Raw genomic sequence first — 18,248 nt, forward strand, 5'->3', positions numbered from 1 at the left:
GCATACCCGTGCCTCGTTGCTGTTAAACATCTTACCTCTCCTGCTGGTTGCATGTGTAATTTGAAATGTTGATATCTTTCTTTTCTTGTCAGTTTCAGAGTTCCATGTGAATCATTGCAATTTCTTATATTAATATTCTTTTTGCATTACCATAATCCTAATATATGCCTTATAGATGCAAGATGCTTGCTTGGCATTTCTGTTTTGTTCCTTCCTCAGTATTCTCTTATCCTCTATATTCTTTTATGTTTTTCTTATTGATGCCAGATATTTACTTGTTAGCTCTGTTTCACTCCTTCCCATATCCTTTTATTTTTTTTTCTTTACATTTTATCCTGTTCTTTTTTTATTACACTGCTATGTTTATAAAGTCCTATGTACCTTTGTGGCAGGTTTATAACATTCTTGCATACAACCTTCCAAGATGTTTTGTCCTTCATTATTTCAGTCTTTAAAAACTTTTCAGTACTAGTCATATCTGCTATTTTCCCAAGTTTCTGTGGTACCCTTTGTGTTTTGGTAACACTCTTAAAGTGTTGAAGAAGAAAAAAAAAAGTTTCATAACAGTTTGGTATTGTAGAACCAGCCTGCTTCCCTCTGAAGAACATATCTCAAATTCAACACCTAATCTTGGGATTATCAGCTTGATAAAACAGCATACTGGAGAAGGTGACATCTTTAGATAGAAAATACTTTTGGAAGCATAGCTTTTAATGTGTTATAGTGGGAAGGAATGTGTAACCTTCACACTACAAGACTTGCCCTGGTTTCTGATGTACTGAAAAATCTGCTATAAAATGTTTGTAATGTAAAAAAGTCACAGTTTGGACTCCACATGTTTAATTGTATATCTTCATGTGTTCTGTTTGTAGACAAATTATATTGACACTGTGATGCTACATATCACAGCTGCATTCAGTGCATGCTGAACGTATGACAAGCTGTTGACTTTTTTGTTACCACCACACACGTACAATCACAAGAGTGATATCACTTGAATGCAAACAGCAGACAAGTGAAAACTAAAGAAGTGTTTATGCATGGTGATTTTTCAGTGCATCCTCCAGCAAGAAGACTTAATCCCATACATCCCTGCTGTTTTACATATACACATGCCGACTCTGAGGTTACTGCATCTTGGGCACAGAAGAAATCCCTGGGATCCACAGCCTCAATCTTCAAGGGCACACTACTGCTTGCACTTGAGTGTGTCAATCATTTTTGTTTTACAAACGAGCCTGATGCCCCATTGTACTGGCCTTTGAAGACGTGAAGCTGTAAAAAGAAAAAGAACCCTTCTTGCATTTCTTATTTGTGGGAATTCTAACGTGTACTGAGGCTTGTTTATTTGCTTTAATTGTGTTGCATCTGTACATTTTCATATGCTCTTCTGATTTTGTTATCCTTTTAGCTGGCAAATCTCCATGGCTACCACCGCCACCACCACCACCTCCTGCACTCCCTCCCAGGCCTCCTACATCACAGGTACAGCATTTCAAAATTACTTTTCAAATGACCGTCTGAAATAAGTCATGTTTAAAGTTGTATTTCCACAGTCTTCCCTAGTAAGGGAAATACAGAAATGGCATAGGCAGAGTACAAAATCAGTCCCTTCATTGTTGAATAATTTGAAAATTTATGATGTGAAGTTGTTAAATCTCGCAATTTATTCTCACTGATGGGTTCAGAGCTGATCCTCGGCTCCGACATGGCCGATAGCAAATTGCCAGTAGCTCGAGACCAAGCCCCTTATCCCACAATGCACTGCTGGAATTACCTCAGATCTACTTTGTCGCGGCAAGAGAGATCTCGGTGATCCAGTTAGCTCGGACCATTTTGATAAATCGCAAGTTTATAAAAAAACTTTTTTCTTCTCTTTTTGAGAGATTATCCATATTTAGTGTGAGTGTGTGTGTGTGTGTGTGTGTGTGTGTGTGTGTTTCTTGTTAAAATAATAGTTTAAAGTAGGTTAGATTGTAGTGATAGTGCCCTGTGTTGGCTTGTTTTTCTTAGTGTTGGGCCTTTTCCTAGCCCTTTTTAGTTTAACTTGTTCTTAGTATACCGTTTAGTATATTTAACCTTTACAGGTTAATTTTGTGGTGTGTCTTGTATAATATGTCAGATGAGAGAGAAAAGTCTCACCCCAAATCAGGGTTTAAGAAATGTCCAGATTGTGGACAGAAAATATCCGTCACAGACGGACATGTCCAATGTGTTTACTGTCTGGGGGCTAAACACCTCCAAGACTCCGGCAGTATTTGCCACTCTTTTTCATCTAGGGTTCTCTTAGCGAGAAGGAGAAAACTCATAGGTAGGGGGTTGCTGCAGCATACTTTTTCTGAGGCTTTGGGTAGCCAGGAAGGTGCCTGCACTTCTTCTAAATCTTCTGATTCTAAACAAACCAAGAAGGCAAAGAGATCAGAGGGTACAGGGTCATCAGTTCCACAGTCCTCGGAACTGAATGTCCCTTTGGTTCAGAGCCAGCTCCCCAGTCTTGGAGCCAGTCTCTGAAGTTCCCTCTTCTTCTCTGCTCCAGTCAGCACCTTCGGTGCATTCCTCGAAGTCTTCAGTCAGCCTCTCTGATATGAACATGGATCGGCTAGTGCAGAAGCTTCTACGTGCACCAGGACTTGCTAAATTGTTATCGGCCCCGACCACTTTGTCTGAGCCGAAGACCATTGAACCGGACTTGACTACTCCTCCTCCAAGCTGTACTGGACTCTCAGAGCTGAAGGAGCCCGAACCGATGCTTGTCGAACCTATGGAACCAAGAACCACACCTGTGTTATCGGTTCCATCTACTCAGACGTCCTCTGCGCCCACCAAGGACACAAGGAGCCGACACTCTCCTGTCGGGTCCGGGGAGGATAGTCGGACTGATATGTCGGTGCTGACTCTTCCTCTCAGGGCTTCAGCTCGGATGATCTTAGCTCCTACTTCGGGCTCGGAGCCCATAGTTTTGGTGCGGGAGGATCAGACGGTCCCTCTGGATCCCTCTACCCCTTCTCGGAGCCATGGTGCTTTCGATGCCATGAGGAGAGTCCTGTCTCCTAAGACATTGTTGGCACCAGTTTGGGCTTCCTTCTCCCCTCAAGCTCCTGTGTCCGCCTCTACATCTACCGGTCCCCCTAAGCGTAGAGACCCCGAGCCTCAAGTGGCCCCACAGGGCGTCCCCTGCTCTTTCGAGACCTCCCCAGATCTCCCCACTGAGGAGAGGTACCCAGGAAGAGACTGTACAAGAGGAGGCACTTAGACTCCCCACAGGAGTCTTTGACATCCGACATGGACTTGGATGAGTCAGAAGGGTCCCCTCAATCCCCCTCTGAGCATATCTCCTTTGTAGAGATATTAGAGATCCTTAGTCAGAGGGGCGATTGGCAGTCCAAACCCCTACTGAGGACGAGTCAGTGCTCTTGAAGGCTTTTGGGTCTCAACCTTCCACTTCTTTGTTGTCTCCGCCTTATGATGAGCTCATGGAGCTGATCTCTCGTAAGGCATGGGAGTCACTGGAGGTCATGGAACCTGTCTCTCGAAAGCCGAATAAGTTCATCTCTGCCCCGGTGGACAAAGCCTTTTTGACCAAAGGAGTGCCTGTTGATGCCATGGTGGTAGCTGCAACCACCAAAAAGGAAGTGTCTGAAACATCCACATCTATCCATCCTCCTAACAGAGATTCTAGGGTCATGGCTAGATATGGGAAACGCATGTTTAGTTCAGCAACTTTTTATCTGTGATCACTGAACTATTTAACCCATTTTATGAGACTACAAAGAGATCTCCTGAAAGAGCTAGGAGATGCTCTCCAGGGTACGGTAGCTGCAGGGGTTGCAGACAAAGTCAACACACAGCTCGCTACCCTAAACTCAGTTGTAAACTCGTCCATGCGTCTCATATCCTATGCAGCTGATGGTTCGAGTAGAGCCGCTAGTTCAGGCATTGCTCTGCATAGACGAGCCTGGATGCGTCTCTGTTCCTTTGTGGAACCCTTTAAGTCTTCCTTTATCAACACCCCATTTTATGGCTCATCACTGTTTGGGCCTAAAGTAAAGGAAACTTTAACCAGGTGTGAGCAGAAAGGCAAGACCCTATCTGCCGTTGGAGTCCATTTTTCTACCCCCTACTCGGCCCTACCCCAAGGGCCCTATGGGAGGGAAAATGTGGTTTGAAAAGCACAGGGAGCCTTTCAGGACACACATGGAGAAACCCCCTCTAGAGGCAGAGGAGGGGGTTATAACAGAAGAAGCCGCCCACACGGCAGAGGGGGTCCGCAGCAACAGGGTGACAGAAGCCAGTTCTCTGGTCAGCCCTACCAGCGCTCTTGAAAGGGGGCCCGGCTGTTCGGCTCTGGAGGCAGTCGGGGGTCACTTGTCTTTATACCCAGAAGCCTGGCTAAACATAACATCAGATACATGGGTACAAAGCATCATTTCCAGAGGATATTTCATACCGTTCTCTTCCCCACCTAAGATGTTCCACCCAGTCTCAGGGAACACGCAATCGTAGAGGTCCAAAAATTGCTAGAAAAAAAGAGTCATCCATCCAGTCCCAGCAGACCAAGTTGGATTCGGAATTTACTCAAGATTCATTTTGGTACCAAAGAAAACAGGGGACTGGAGACCTATCTTGGACCTCAGCAGACTCAACCAATTTGTAAAGAAAGAGAAGTTCCGAATGGTCACGCTTCGGTCCATTCTTCCCTTCCTAGGGAAAGGCGATTGGATGTGCTCCATAGATCTCAAGGACGCGTACTATCACATAAAGATGAACAGATGCTCCAGGGGTCACCTGCATTTCTGGCTGGGAGCCAATCATTACCAGTTTCGAGCCCTGCCCTTTGGTCTCACTACAGTCCCCAGGGTGCTCACCAAATGCATGGCAGTGGTCACGGCTCACCTGAGGCGTCTAGGATTCCAGGTGTTTCCATATCTAGACGATTGGCTCCTCACTACTACCACCAGGCATCAATTGACTCAGGCAACACAATATACTCTGACACTCTGCCATCAATTAGGCATTACAATCAACTTTGAAAAGTCTGCCTTATTGCCATCGCAGCATACCGTTTTTATAGGAGCAGAGTTAGATACCTCAACCACCACTCTACGTCTTCGAATCGAAATAGTCTCACTTCTTTGTCAACACGTCATCTCACTGGTGTCAAAGAACAAAGCTACAGCAGCAGAGGTCTTGAAGGTACTAGGGTTGATGGCGGCAGCAATCCTGGCTGTACCACTCACAAGGATGCATATGCGAATCCTTCAGTGGCTCCTCTTCGCTCAGTGGTCCTACCAAAAGCTACTGATGCACTACATGATTCTCATCACAGATTCTTGCAAGAGAGACCTTCAGTGGTGGTTGACGTCTCTTCATGTTACAATCGGAAGACCCTTTGTCCCCCCCCCAGTAGCCGCTGTGACCATGGACGCTTCCCTGATGGGGGGGGGGGCATTTTCAGGGAAAGACTGCCCAAGGCACATGGACGGATCAAGAGTCACATCTGCATAGGTTCATAGGTTGGTACTAGGCTATCAGCCCTAGGGCCTATACAAGCCTAGCCATAACAATTCCCTGGCTATTTCTTCCCACACTATTTACTTCCCTGGACTCCTGTTCTGGAGTTGAGAGCGGTACTTCTGGAGTTGCAGTACTTTCAGGACTCTCTTCCTCTAGGGACAATTGCAATTCAAATGGACAACATGTCAGTGGTCTGGTACTTGAACAAACAAGGCGGAACCAAGTCTTACCCATATGTCGAGAAGCACTCAGGGTATGGCAATGGGCTGTGTTGTCCCACCGTTTTCTGATAGCAACGCACATCCCAGGGAAATCCAGTGTGATAGCGGACAAGCTAAGCAGGGCAATACTGTTGCCTCACAAGTGGTCTCTCAACCAACCAGTTGCGGATCTGATTTTCTGCAAATGGGGCCAGCCTTGCTGCGACCTTTTTGACAGTCACATCAATACCAAATGCAGAAGCTACTTTGCCCTAATGCCACCTCCGGGACATTCCCCGAGAGATGCAGTCGTACACGATTGGCCTCCGGGTCTCCTATATGCATTCCCACCTATTCCATTGATACCCAAGGTTTTACAGAAAGCAAAATCCCTCGGAACGACAGTTATCCTCATAGCTCCCTATTGGCCTTGACAGATTTGGTTCCCCTTCCTTCACCATCATCTACTGGAGGATCCATGGATCCTGGACCCAGTTCCGGTCCTTCTGACACACCCGTCAGGGGACCTCCATCCTTCACTGCAGTCCCTAAAACTGACTGCTTGGCTAATCCACTTTCCTTAATTGCCAGGCTTCATTCGCTCTCAGATAATACAAGACAAATCCTTTTGTCTTCTCACAAGCCATCCACCAGGAAGCTGTACCGCAGTAAGTGGAACAGGTTCTCAATTTGGGCCAATATACAGAAAATCGACCCTTTCCGAGCTCCTCTATCATCCATTTTAGAATTTTTGACAAAGATTTTTAAAGAAGGAGCAGCAGCTGCCACAGTTCAAGTCCAGTTAGCCGCCATATCAAATTTCCACCTTGGATTCAATGGGTTGAATGTTATGAGCCATAAGTTATCTAAGACTTTTCTTAAAGGTGCCTTTCACATGAGACCTCCTATCAAAATTCCTTATTCTCCCTGGAATTTGAATTTTATGCTGTGTCAAATTATCCCCCCCCCCCCCCCCATTTTCGAACCAGCATCTTCTTGTGATCTCAAATATTTGTCCTGGAAGACTATATTTCTGGTAGCCATTACTTCTGCCCGCAGAGTGTCAGAACTTCAAGCATTATCTGTTAGGCCTCTTTACATGATTTTCCATGCTGATAGAGTATCTCTCAGAACAAACCCCTCATTTTTACCTAAAGTCTGTTCTGAATCCAATATCAATCAGGTCATTGAGCGGTCAGTCTTTTTTCCCAATCACTCTAGCAAATTGGAATACATGCTGCACAAACTTGATGTACACAGACAGCTCATATTTTATCTTGACAGAACTAAGGATATTAGAAAATCAGATCAACTTTTTGTATCCTTTTTGGAAGCCAGAAAAGGTAATCCAGTGGCTAAAACAACCTTATCTAAATGGTTATCCGATTGTATATCCTTTGTTTATGCGAATGCTAGCATGCCATTGATACGAAAACCTAAGGCTCATTTTACTAGAGCCATTTCTACGACTTCTGCCTTTCAGGCTAAATTGCCCCTTGACAATATTTGTGCTGCATCCACTTGGTCTAAGCTTCATACCTTTATCACACATTACAAAGTAGATAAGGCTTCCAAGGACAGGTCTTCCTTTGGTTCCACGGTACTGAAAAACGTACTTCCATGAGCCATCCAAGATTGAGGGTGCTAGGGACGCTACCCATCAGTGAGAATAAACGGTGAAATTCAGCAACTTCACATAAAGAAGTTATGTACTTACCATAACATTGCATGTGAGTTGTTTATCTCGCCTTTATTCTCACGTCCCTCCCTCCTTCCCCCTCCTGGCTGACAGTTGACTTAGAGGCTAGTACCATCCTGGTTATTCAGTTCTTCTTCTTCCCCTTCGGGAAGTGCTTCCTTGTAGAAATAAATAAAAAGGTATATATACTCGCAGCAAACAAGATCTGAGGTAATTCCAGCAGTGCACTGTGGGATAAGGGGCTTGGTCTCGAGCTACTGGCAAAACTTGAGCTTTGCTATCGGCCGTGTCGAAGCCGAGGATCGGCTCCGAACCTATCATTGAGAATAAAGGTGAGATAAACAACTCACATGGCACGTTATGGTAAGTACATAACTTCTTTTTTTTGTTGTTTGCATTGGTTCTATTTGGCCTATAACATGTTTTCGGGAATGATTTAAGGTAGAATGTATAAATAATAAGGTACATTTCTCTAGGCACCGAGAAAATTCTACCACTTTTCATCTGTGGGTCACTAACGTATGATCTGTTGCCATAAGAAAATGTTGGCCATTTTCTTTTTACATTCTACAGATTTATGTTTTTATACTTCAAGAAGGCAGTTTGGTGGTACTGAAAAAAATATATGTTCCCCCTGAGGAAGTGTTGTCACAATGTGGCAGTGTGATAGACTCAGAGGAAGAGGCTTCTGATAATTTGTTGTCACAAGAAAAGGAAACAAGTGTAAAGCAGCCATATGTCTCAGACAAGGACATGCTAAGTGAGAAACCAACAGGTCCATTTGGGCAGGATTCTTAAGATGTAACTAACTGCCTGTGATTTGTCTGCAGTGCGCTTTTGGTGGGATGCTGAATAGAGAAGAAAATTTGTTGGTGTGAGAAGACAGTGTTGAAAATCATAGGTTCATAGAAGGTCATGGTTCATAGATTGACTTGCCAGGTTTACAACATTCTGTCTTTCTTCCATATATATATATATATATATATATATATATGTGTGTGTGTGTGTGTGTGTGTATACCATATATATATATATATATATATATATATATATATATATATATATAGATATAGATATATATAGATATATAGAGTTATCATCAAAATTATCTTTCAAGGACATTAATGACTAACTTGTAAGAGGAAGCATATTCCATAATATCTGAAGGCATTGTGTAAAAATATGTTACTGATACATTTATTTGGCATTTGCTGACTTGGAAAGTCCAACTGGGTACAAGTACCCATTTTCATCAGTGACCTGGATAGAGAAGCTTACAATTTAGACATGGTGGAAAGATTCATAGTCATAAAGTATTAAACATAAGACTACTGAGTACATGTAGCATTTTACAATCCTACAACTAGTCTAAAATAATGTAGTGTCGAACAGTTAATGTTAACCGTCATAATGATAAAGGGAAAAGTTGTATGAGTGGAGTATGTAAAAAGTTTGATATAAAGAAATATGAAAAACCAAAATGGGTAGAGGGGGAAGTGGGTTAGGTAGTTGAGTAGATAGAAGTTGGACCCAGGTAAAGAGGATTTAGAGATTGTAAGGATTGCAAAGCTGAGAAGAGTTTTAGGTTGGTGAAGATCTTTCAGGTGTGGTAGTCTGGCATAGACCTGATGGCTGTAGAAATACTGTTCCAGGATTTGGCTACACAGCTGGAATAGATCACAGGATCATAGGAGGTTACTAGGCTATTGACCCAAAGGTCATTTCAAGCCTAGCTGTTTCATCCCACTGTAATACCATAGATACTCTCGTCAATACCAAGGATTGTATTTATTAATGACTGTCCATGTTTAGGAGGGTTGTGGGCACTATACCCGGTAAGAATTTACAGTGTCCCATCCACTCGTCCAGGTTCCTTTTGAACAGTGTCATAAAAGTGTTCTGCTTCACATGAATTGGCAGCCTATTCCAGGCATGCGTCAGTCACTGGGAGACAAATCTGTCCCTCCAGAATGCCCTTTTCAATTCGCAGGCCATACTTAGGTCCCTGGAATGGGTAGCTCTAGTCCCGTTTGATTTATGGATGTGCAACAAATTCATTAGGTTTGGTTGGAGATTGCTCTGTAAGCCAGTTGTGAGTCTCCCCTATGAAGTCTATATAATACTGAGTATACTGACAGGGACTTTAGTAAGTCTGTGTAAGGCACATGCTGGAGTACCTTGATCTTCTTAGTTAGAAACCTCTGAGGTCTCGCCAAGTGCTGCAGGTGCTTTGTACGGTAAATGCCGAAAGGGGCGTTATACTCGATTATGGCCCCAATTATTGACAAGTATAGAGAGGTTGTAACTTCCTTTTTCTGTAGAGGCAATGCCTTTGCTAATCAAGTGTACTACCTAGAAACCCTTCCTTACTACAGTCGACACATGGCGGTCAAAGTTTAGGTCCCTGTTTGTAGACTCACAGCAGTCAAAGTTAAGGTCGCAGTCTACTTATGATCCCAGCTATCTTACTACTTTGTAGGTACATAGGGTATTGTTGTTAATTTGATAGTGTGAAGGAACATTGTTTTTACCGAGGGGAATGATGATGCATTTCTTTGCATTCAGTTTGAGTCTGTGACTAAGACTCCAGTCATTGGTCTGCGTAAGACTCTCCTGAAGTATACTGACATTGTTTGGGGATTCAGTAATTGCAGCCAGTTTACAGTCGTCCGCAAATCTGGTCAGCCGCAGCCCCTTAGTTTTGACCTGAACTTCTGAGAAGTATATACCAAACAGTAGGGGGCCCAGCACTGACATTTGTGGTACCCCATTGGTGACAGGTCTGCTGGTTGATGTAGAGTTACTTTGATAGTATGTGACTGGTTTGGGAGCCAGTTGGGTACCCATTTTACAACCAAGGGTTTTACATTCAGTTTGCTAAGTTTATCAGTAAAGCCTGTATGTGGGATTGTGTCAAAGGCCTTTGCCAAGTCGAGGTATGCTGTGTCCACAGATTTGCCCTCGTCAGTGGCCCTGGTCACATTTTCAAAGAAATCCACCAGGTTTAGTCGGCAGGATTTACCCTTGATGAAGCCGAATTGGGTCAGATCCAGGGTTTGGAGGTCACCTATGCCTTTATTTATGTGGTCCATGATGATACTGTCCATGGCTTTACAGATGAGGCTGGTCAGACTTATGGGTTTATAATTCCCTAGGTCTGTTGCTAAGCCACCTTTGTAGAGGGGAATAACTGCTGCTGTTCTCCAATCTACAGGAACAATGCCAGTGGTTAGGCTGTGATTAGATAGGGTACTTAATTGTGATGCTAGTTCATGTTTCAGTTTGTTTAGAAAACAGCCTGGGATGCTGTCTGGTCCCATAGAGGCTGTGTTTTTTGCCTTAGACATGGCTTGAATGACCTTTGCTTCGGATATGTAGGGTGGGGGATAAGGGGCAAGGTTTTCAGATGCTTTTGGAGGAGATATGGGATTGAAATTTTCACCCAATCTGTTCGCTAGCAGGTTTGCTATCTCTGTGAGATCAGTGTATGTGATACTATTAGTCACTAGTTCAGCACATGCTTGGCTTCTACCTTTTAAGCTATGTACATAGCTGTAAAAGGCCTTATGATTATCGTTGGCTGTGATTGCTAAGTTTTTCTCAAAGTTACCCTTAGAGGGCTTGACATGTTGGCTTATTTGCCTGTTTTTGTAGACAGCAACATTTTGCATTTGTTGTAAAGTTTGTTGATGCTGGATGTCTACCAGGGGAGCTTTTTTTAACTTGGGGCTCTGGCTTTGATTCTGTCTGGAACCGCTATACATTTGTACAAGTGACTGTATAGAGCTTTAGTGCAAGCTTTGGTGTGGTTACCACTTCCAGCTGAGGGTGGGGCTTGGAACGCATTTCTACCTTCCCCTAGGAGGATATAGTTTGCTTTGGTGAAGTTTTTTAGTTTGACTTCGCCCTTTGTGAGTTCTGGTGTTAGTGCCAGTTTGAAGTCAACTGATTTGTGGTCAGATTTAACTAATGAGGCTCCAACAGTTGTGGCAGCCCATCTGTTTGTCATGTTAGTGAGGACCAGATCTAGTATGTTTGTTCCTCTTGTCGGGGTTTGAACAGTTTGTTCCAGGGCATTTGAGTTAACAAAGTCAAGGAACTTTTGTGCTAGTGAGTTAGGCTAGAGTAGGTTTCCCCAGTTGATGGGATAATTGAAATCCCCCATGACCAGAGTGTTTGGCAATGTTTGGATTGACTCCAGTTTGGTCAAGTAGGCCACATGCGCATCATGATCCATGGAGGGGGATCTATAACTAGCTGTGACTTGAGTGGGGGTATTAAGCAAAGTAATCTGAACTTGAAGTAACTCCATGGAGTTGTCCAGTCTTAATAGTTGAAAGGTGAATTTATCTCTTATATAGACAGAAACACTGCCTCCTTTGGTTTCTCACACATTCGTTTTGCGGTTTAATGGTGTGGAAGGCATTGTACCCTTGCAAGGCCAGGGTACTCTCTGAGGACTTGAACTAGGTTTCTGTAACTGTACAGACATCTGCATACTCCAGTGATAGAAGTGCTTCAAGGGTGTGCAGTTTTTGGTTTAAGATCCTAGCGTTTAGCAGCATAACCCTTATTTTGTTATGGGTGGCAATTTTCACGTTGGCAATTTTGTTTTTGAGACCATGCTTAAAAAAGACACTATGGGGGAGCCTTTCCCAGCAGCTGAAACCCTAGTGGTGCCAGATGCAAACCATCTGTGGAAAAGCAGAGAGGTTTGTCGACCTTGTCATCCCATGCTGACAGAAACTGGATCTACTTTGAATCGCCCCAAAAACTAAGCCAGTTATTGAAATTGATCATTTTTTGTTTATACTGTGGCATCATTCTAGGTGAAGATAATATGCTGCTCAAGGCTAGGGACATACCTGCCTGGGACACATACTCGGAGAGCTCCATCATGTCTCTCTTTTCATATTCAAATGAGGTACATCTCAGATCATTCACTCCAACATGAGGTACGACAGAATCTTAATGGCACTTGTTGCCCAGAGACCTGAGTGCATGCATGATCTGATGAATTCTAGTACAGGACAGGCAGCTGGCTGTGACTTTCTCCTTATTTAACATGGTGAGTGAGACATCCGTGTGTCTCACTATGGAGTCTCCAATGACAAGAAATTTTAGTTTTTGAGTGTTATCCCTTAAGTGCTTGTTAAGTGAGACACTGGTGGTGTTCTGTGTCTTGGGTGCTGTGGGACCTGTGTTAGTTGCAGCAGTCTTTTGTTTTTGAGGTCTCTGATGCTTCGGTAAGTTTTTTGAGCAAATCTCTGCATATGTTGATTTATGTGTTGGATGGTTACTATGTGTATGAATAGTGGTACTATTTACATGAGTAGTGGTGGTTAACTTCACAACCTCTTCAGTGTTACTGTTTTGAGTGTGAGAGAGCAAGGATTCAAGATTCTTGGTGTAGATACATCCCTCAAATTCTGTACTAGAGTGAGTTATTAAGTAGAGGGTTGTCTGTGTACATGAGGCAGGTGCTACACTACCTCAGGAGACCCAAGTCAACAAGACTGGCGGGAGAAACAAGGGTAGTCCAACTGTCCATAATGCTAGGTTTGAAGAACTGTTATCACAAAGGGGGTGCTTTCAGGACTGGTCTAGGAGGTGCTCTGTAGATGGGTATTTCTGACAGGGTTTTTGGCTGGTGGTTTAATAGGCCACAGCTCACTAGCAATACTTCTGATCTGAGACAAAGTCCAGTAGATCTATGAGGTTTGTAAATTGACAGAACTTGTTTGTCAGAGGTATGAAGAGCATAGGGTGGAAGATATGCTGTAATAGGGAAGTGAGAACTGGGAAGGTACAGTGATTATAGATAATTTTATGGGAGTATTAAATTAGTTGATGGGGAAGTTCAAACATTTTATGTTTCTGAGAGCAGAACAATGATGTGATCTGTGAGGCTGCCTTGATGCAAATTTAGCTACTTAATTATAACACTGTTCAAGTTTAGCTTTGTGAGACAATTGAAGATTTGTTAAAATGGGCAAACCATAAGAGGGAGAAGAAGATAGGAGATAGGAGGGATTGAGAGTTACTTTAGTGGTTTTTGTTAGAATTATTTGTTGCCCTGTGCTGCATTTCTAGCTTTTGTTGAGTCATTTTGTGTAGTTAATATGTAAATTAAACTTGAGATTATAGTGTATCGACAGCAAGTAATTTGGTGTATGGGATAACATCGATGTTCGTGTTGTGGAGTTTAGAGATTGTAAAGCTGTTTTTGCCATAGCTGTGCTGCTTGTGGAAGAACAGTAGAAACTTGTTTTTTGGCATGAAGTAGAAGATGATTTTTATAGTGCATGTCCTCTACAGAGTTTAAGGCGTCTTGTTTTATTTATAGGTGGGTGGAATTGTTGGGGGAGCAGACTAAAGAAGAATCATCATCATATTGCATAAGGGTTGCTTGTTTAGAGGACGTTTGCACATTATTAATTATGTTAAAAAGGAGTGGGTCAGTGATTGAGCCCTGGGGTACTCCAGTGCTCACAGATAGCGAGAGATTAGTTTACCTTTTAACTGACTGATATCTATCTAATAGACAACTGGTAAACCATTATCAACCAAACTCGTTTCATAGGCACCTTAGGAAAAGAAAAGCAAGCAAAAAGGAAAAAAAAAAAAAACTTCAGATGCATTTCTCATTTATCATGCCAAACTTAACTCTTCATTTCAAAACATTTCCATCTTAATAGGCACATTCCCTTTACGGTTAGCCTACCCTATTAAAGTGATAGAATAACATAACACTGCTGTATTGCCAACCAGTTATTAGCATTGCTTCTTTTCTTCAAGCTCTCACTTCTGAACACTCATGCATTTGTATCTACCCTTTTTGAGCTCACTGCTAGACATAGTCCTTGACTGATTTAACTCCTAAGATAGTGGAAGTTGTGTCCCGCTTCACTCGCCCCTGTCTCCAATTCCCCAGCCTCCCCTCAGACCTCCCATTATATGTGCCCTGTTCTTCACACACTGCCACACCTCTTAAAAAGATACCACCATAAAACCTTTCATCTCACTGCCATCATAGTCAGTACTACAATATTACTAGAAGTCTTTGCTTCCACTTGCAACTTCACATCCAATATGTAAAATGTTCTTCTTTCCATGGTTTATCCTCTTACCCCCTACAACCAATAAACATCTTCATAAAACAATTATATCACTATGTACTACCCCTTCTTCCATAACTTACTCATCAAAAAACCTCTGCCACAACCCCCAGTAATCAGATCAAACCTTTTCCTCAGCTCATCACTGTCAGTACAGCATCACTGTTCTGTATGATTAGTAAGACTTACAAACATTGTTCTCTGTGCCTAAAACACTAAAAACCTCATTCAGAGTATCCTCCATAATCTTTATACTCCTCTTTAAAAGTAACATTGAACCCAACCCAGGGCCAAACAACCCCCTTTCCTCAACATCCGAACTAATATCTTCCTGCACTGGCCTGTGCCTTCATGAATGCATATAGCATCATTAACAAGTTATACCACATAAGTGCTTTTATTTCCCAACACAACTCTAGCAGTCACAGAATCCTGGGTCAAAAAAGACACCTCCAACTTCCAGCACACTCTAACCTCCTATAAAGTATGTCAGTGATGCCACACCAGACAAACAATCAGATGGAAGCTGTTTAATTTTGTACAGAAATAACCTAAATGCAAAAGTCATTGCCGAAGGAAACTCTTCCTCAGACTTCGGTCCTAACTGAATTCTAAAATTTCCAACTCACAAAGGCAAACCACTAATGATTACTACCTACACCCTATCTACCATCCCTGCTTCCTAAATACATTCAAATCACTTATCGCTAACATCTTTAATAACTTTCCTCCCAAAAATAACATAATCGTTCTAGGTGACTTCAGTTTTAATTATCTTGGCCCTCTTTCTTCTGACATGGGTACTTTCCTAGCAGACCTAGGTCTCCTATAGCTCATAAAAGAGGCTACATGACCTTACCTCAGATCCTCCAAACACTCTACACTAAACCTGATTATTACAAACTTACCGAACTCCATCTTCAACATAAGCATTTTGCCACCATCACCAAGCGACCACTGCCCAGTCACCTTTACAATTGTGAACCATCTTGTAAAACTGCCACCAATATTAAAAACTTTCAGAAACCAGAGTAGTACAAACGTAGACAAACTCAGTGCCTTTCTCACAACTGACAAATGGAACCATGCACTCTACTTACATAACCCTAATGCAGCACCTGTAAGCCTAACCAACTTTCTGCCCCAGCTGTAAGACAAATTCTTCCTACTTATCCACAGACTGTATAAACCCATCAAAACTGAATGGGTATCCACTGACCTCAAAGATCTTTTAATTGTAAGGGATGTAGCATAGGAAAATAAAAACAGAACCCCCCCCCCCTTGCAGCTGATAACAACAACTCCTTTATAATCTTATGTAACCTAGCCAATAAGTCCCATGAGATGGTGTAAAAGAAATATCCAAACAAACAAATTACCCTCTTACGTTCCCCCAGGCACTTTTGGAAAGAGGTTATCCTCCTTTCAGGAAGAAAACCTCCTTATGATACCACATCTACAAACACCATTCACTTTGGTGCAGAATATTTCCTTAAAGAATTTAGTAGTCTCCCATCAATAAACTCCACACTCCTCACAGATCATGCATTGCCCACCCTGCCACCATTTGTCCTCCTCTTCCACTTTAAATGTTTATATCTCAAAGAAGTTATTATTCTACTTGAAAATATTTCCACTGATACCTTTTCTGGATCTGACTACATAAACTCACTGCAGAGACCGTCTATGTCTTCCTCTCACCCACATATATATAATCTATGTCGCACACAAAACATCATGCCAGAGATTTGGAAAACTTTAATTACCCCCCCCCAAGCAAACCAACCCAAAAAATACCTTTCACTTTCATCCTCCCAGTTCTGAGCAAACATGTTGAAAACATAGTCTACACCCAACTCTCCCTCTATATCCATCAGAACCACCTGGTGTCCTATAAACAACATGGATTCTGGCCTGGATGAAGTACTATGACAGCACTTTGGTCCCTAACTGATGACATCCTACTAAACTGTGATAGTGGCCTCCTTCCAGGTGCCCTATTCTAGACCTGACAAAGACATTTGACCTCACTGACCACTGTCTTCTTCAAAACAAATTGAAATTGTATCAGTCCAGACACTGCTCCCTGATTTAAAAACATCCTCACTAACAGAAAATTCAGAGTTAAAATAGCATCCTCTCAATCATAATCTGCACTTACTACCAAAGGTGTACTGCAAGGATCCATTCTTCCCCTCTCTGCTTCTCCATATCCATTAACAAATTTCCTTGTGACCTCCTCCTTCTCCAAATTATTCTCTATGCTGATGACGTGGTCCTTTACTGAGCAAGATACTTTCACACCAACATTCAATGCCAACTCCAATCAGACTTAACACGAGCTCCATCAATGACTCATAAACCATAAATTACTTCTCAACCCCCACCAAGACCAAAACTATACTTTTTGGGACTCACAGAAAATTCACCAAGCACCTGATCCTTTAACTGTCATTGATCTATGCAACCATTCCACAGAGACAATCTCCACCTTCAAATACCTGGGATTATGGCTTGATCATTCACTAAATTTCCATTTCCACATAGAATGAGAGCCAGACTAAACTCCTTCTCCCGGGCCAAACAATCTCCCCTTTTCTTTCCCAACCAGCCAGAGCAGCCATTGACAAAGGAGTTCTCCTTTCTCAATTTAAATGTGGACCCCCAATTTTTATTTCTGTCTCCAAGAAAAATATTGCCACACCCAAAGCTATCTCTAACAGGGTTTTGCAATTCATTACAGACTCACCTCTCTGTGCACATCACTGTATCACCCTAGAAATTTCTACCTATAAAACAAAGATTTATCCTACTTTTAGGATTCCGACTCTAGAAAGTACTCTAACTCCATACATTTACTCCCCTTGCAGCTAGACTTCAAGAAAAAAAAAACCTCTTCATACAATCTGAGACCACTCACAAGCCACACCATCTCTCATTATCCCTAGAACCAAGCCCCATAGCTGTAGATGTGCATTTTCCTCACAGGCACCTACTCTTTGGCAAGCTTTCCCCATCACCATTAAGGAAACACTTATTCCAAATTCAGAATGCATCTCAAAAAGCACTTCATCATCCAGGCCAAATGCTCCTGCTTTAACACATGATTTATCACCTGACCTAGCTCCTATCCGAGTGTCTTCTCCTCTCTCAAGATTATTGACCCACTTTAGATACTAATAAATACAGTGGATATAAAAAGGTTTACACACCCCTGTTAAAATGCCAGCTTTTTGTGATATACAAAAATGTGATCACAATTAATCATTTCAACACTTTTCCCTCCTTTAATGTGACCTGTAACTTGTACAATTCAATTGAAAAACAAACCTTTTAGAGGAAAAAATATAAAAAATAAAAAAACTTGCAATACTCTGGTTGCATAAGTATGCACACCCTTAAACTGATACTTTGTTATGTGTGCACACCCTTAAACTAACACTTTGTTGAAGCACACCTTTTGATTTAGTTACAGGATTCAGTTTAAATATTTTTTTCAGTATGGAAGGAAAATAGGCTTCCTCAATTGACTAGTTTATAAGTATTGAAACAGGATAATCGATGACCGAGCTTAGGAATTCATTATGAAGACTGTCAACAGAAGGAGAGCAAGGTCTGTGTGTGATAAGAGAGGTAGGGACTGATTCCAATGAAAAATTAGGGATGCTAGCAATTGGGGTAAAGAGGAATTTCCTGACATAGGAGAAATTCTTTAGT

The 18,248-nt window shown here is 42.2% G+C and overlaps 1 protein-coding gene across 3 annotated transcripts in view; it reads left to right on the forward strand.

The window, feature by feature from the left end:
• Positions 1-18,248, forward strand: part of REPS2 (RALBP1 associated Eps domain containing 2) — a 2,057,440-nt gene that overhangs the window by 1,761,589 nt on the left and 277,603 nt on the right. For all 3 annotated transcript variants that reach the window (XM_044073054.1, XM_044073053.1, XM_044073052.1), the window contains exon 15: positions 1,412-1,485. In XM_044073054.1, coding sequence (XP_043928989.1) covers positions 1,412-1,485 — 74 coding nt within the window. The remainder of the gene's footprint in view (positions 1-1,411; positions 1,486-18,248) is intronic.

The sequence above is a fragment of the Protopterus annectens genome, chromosome 5.part1 (assembly GCF_019279795.1).
Source record: "Protopterus annectens isolate FY-2018-M chromosome 5.part1, PAN1.0, whole genome shotgun sequence".
NCBI classification, from domain to species: domain Eukaryota; kingdom Metazoa; phylum Chordata; order Ceratodontiformes; family Protopteridae; genus Protopterus; species Protopterus annectens.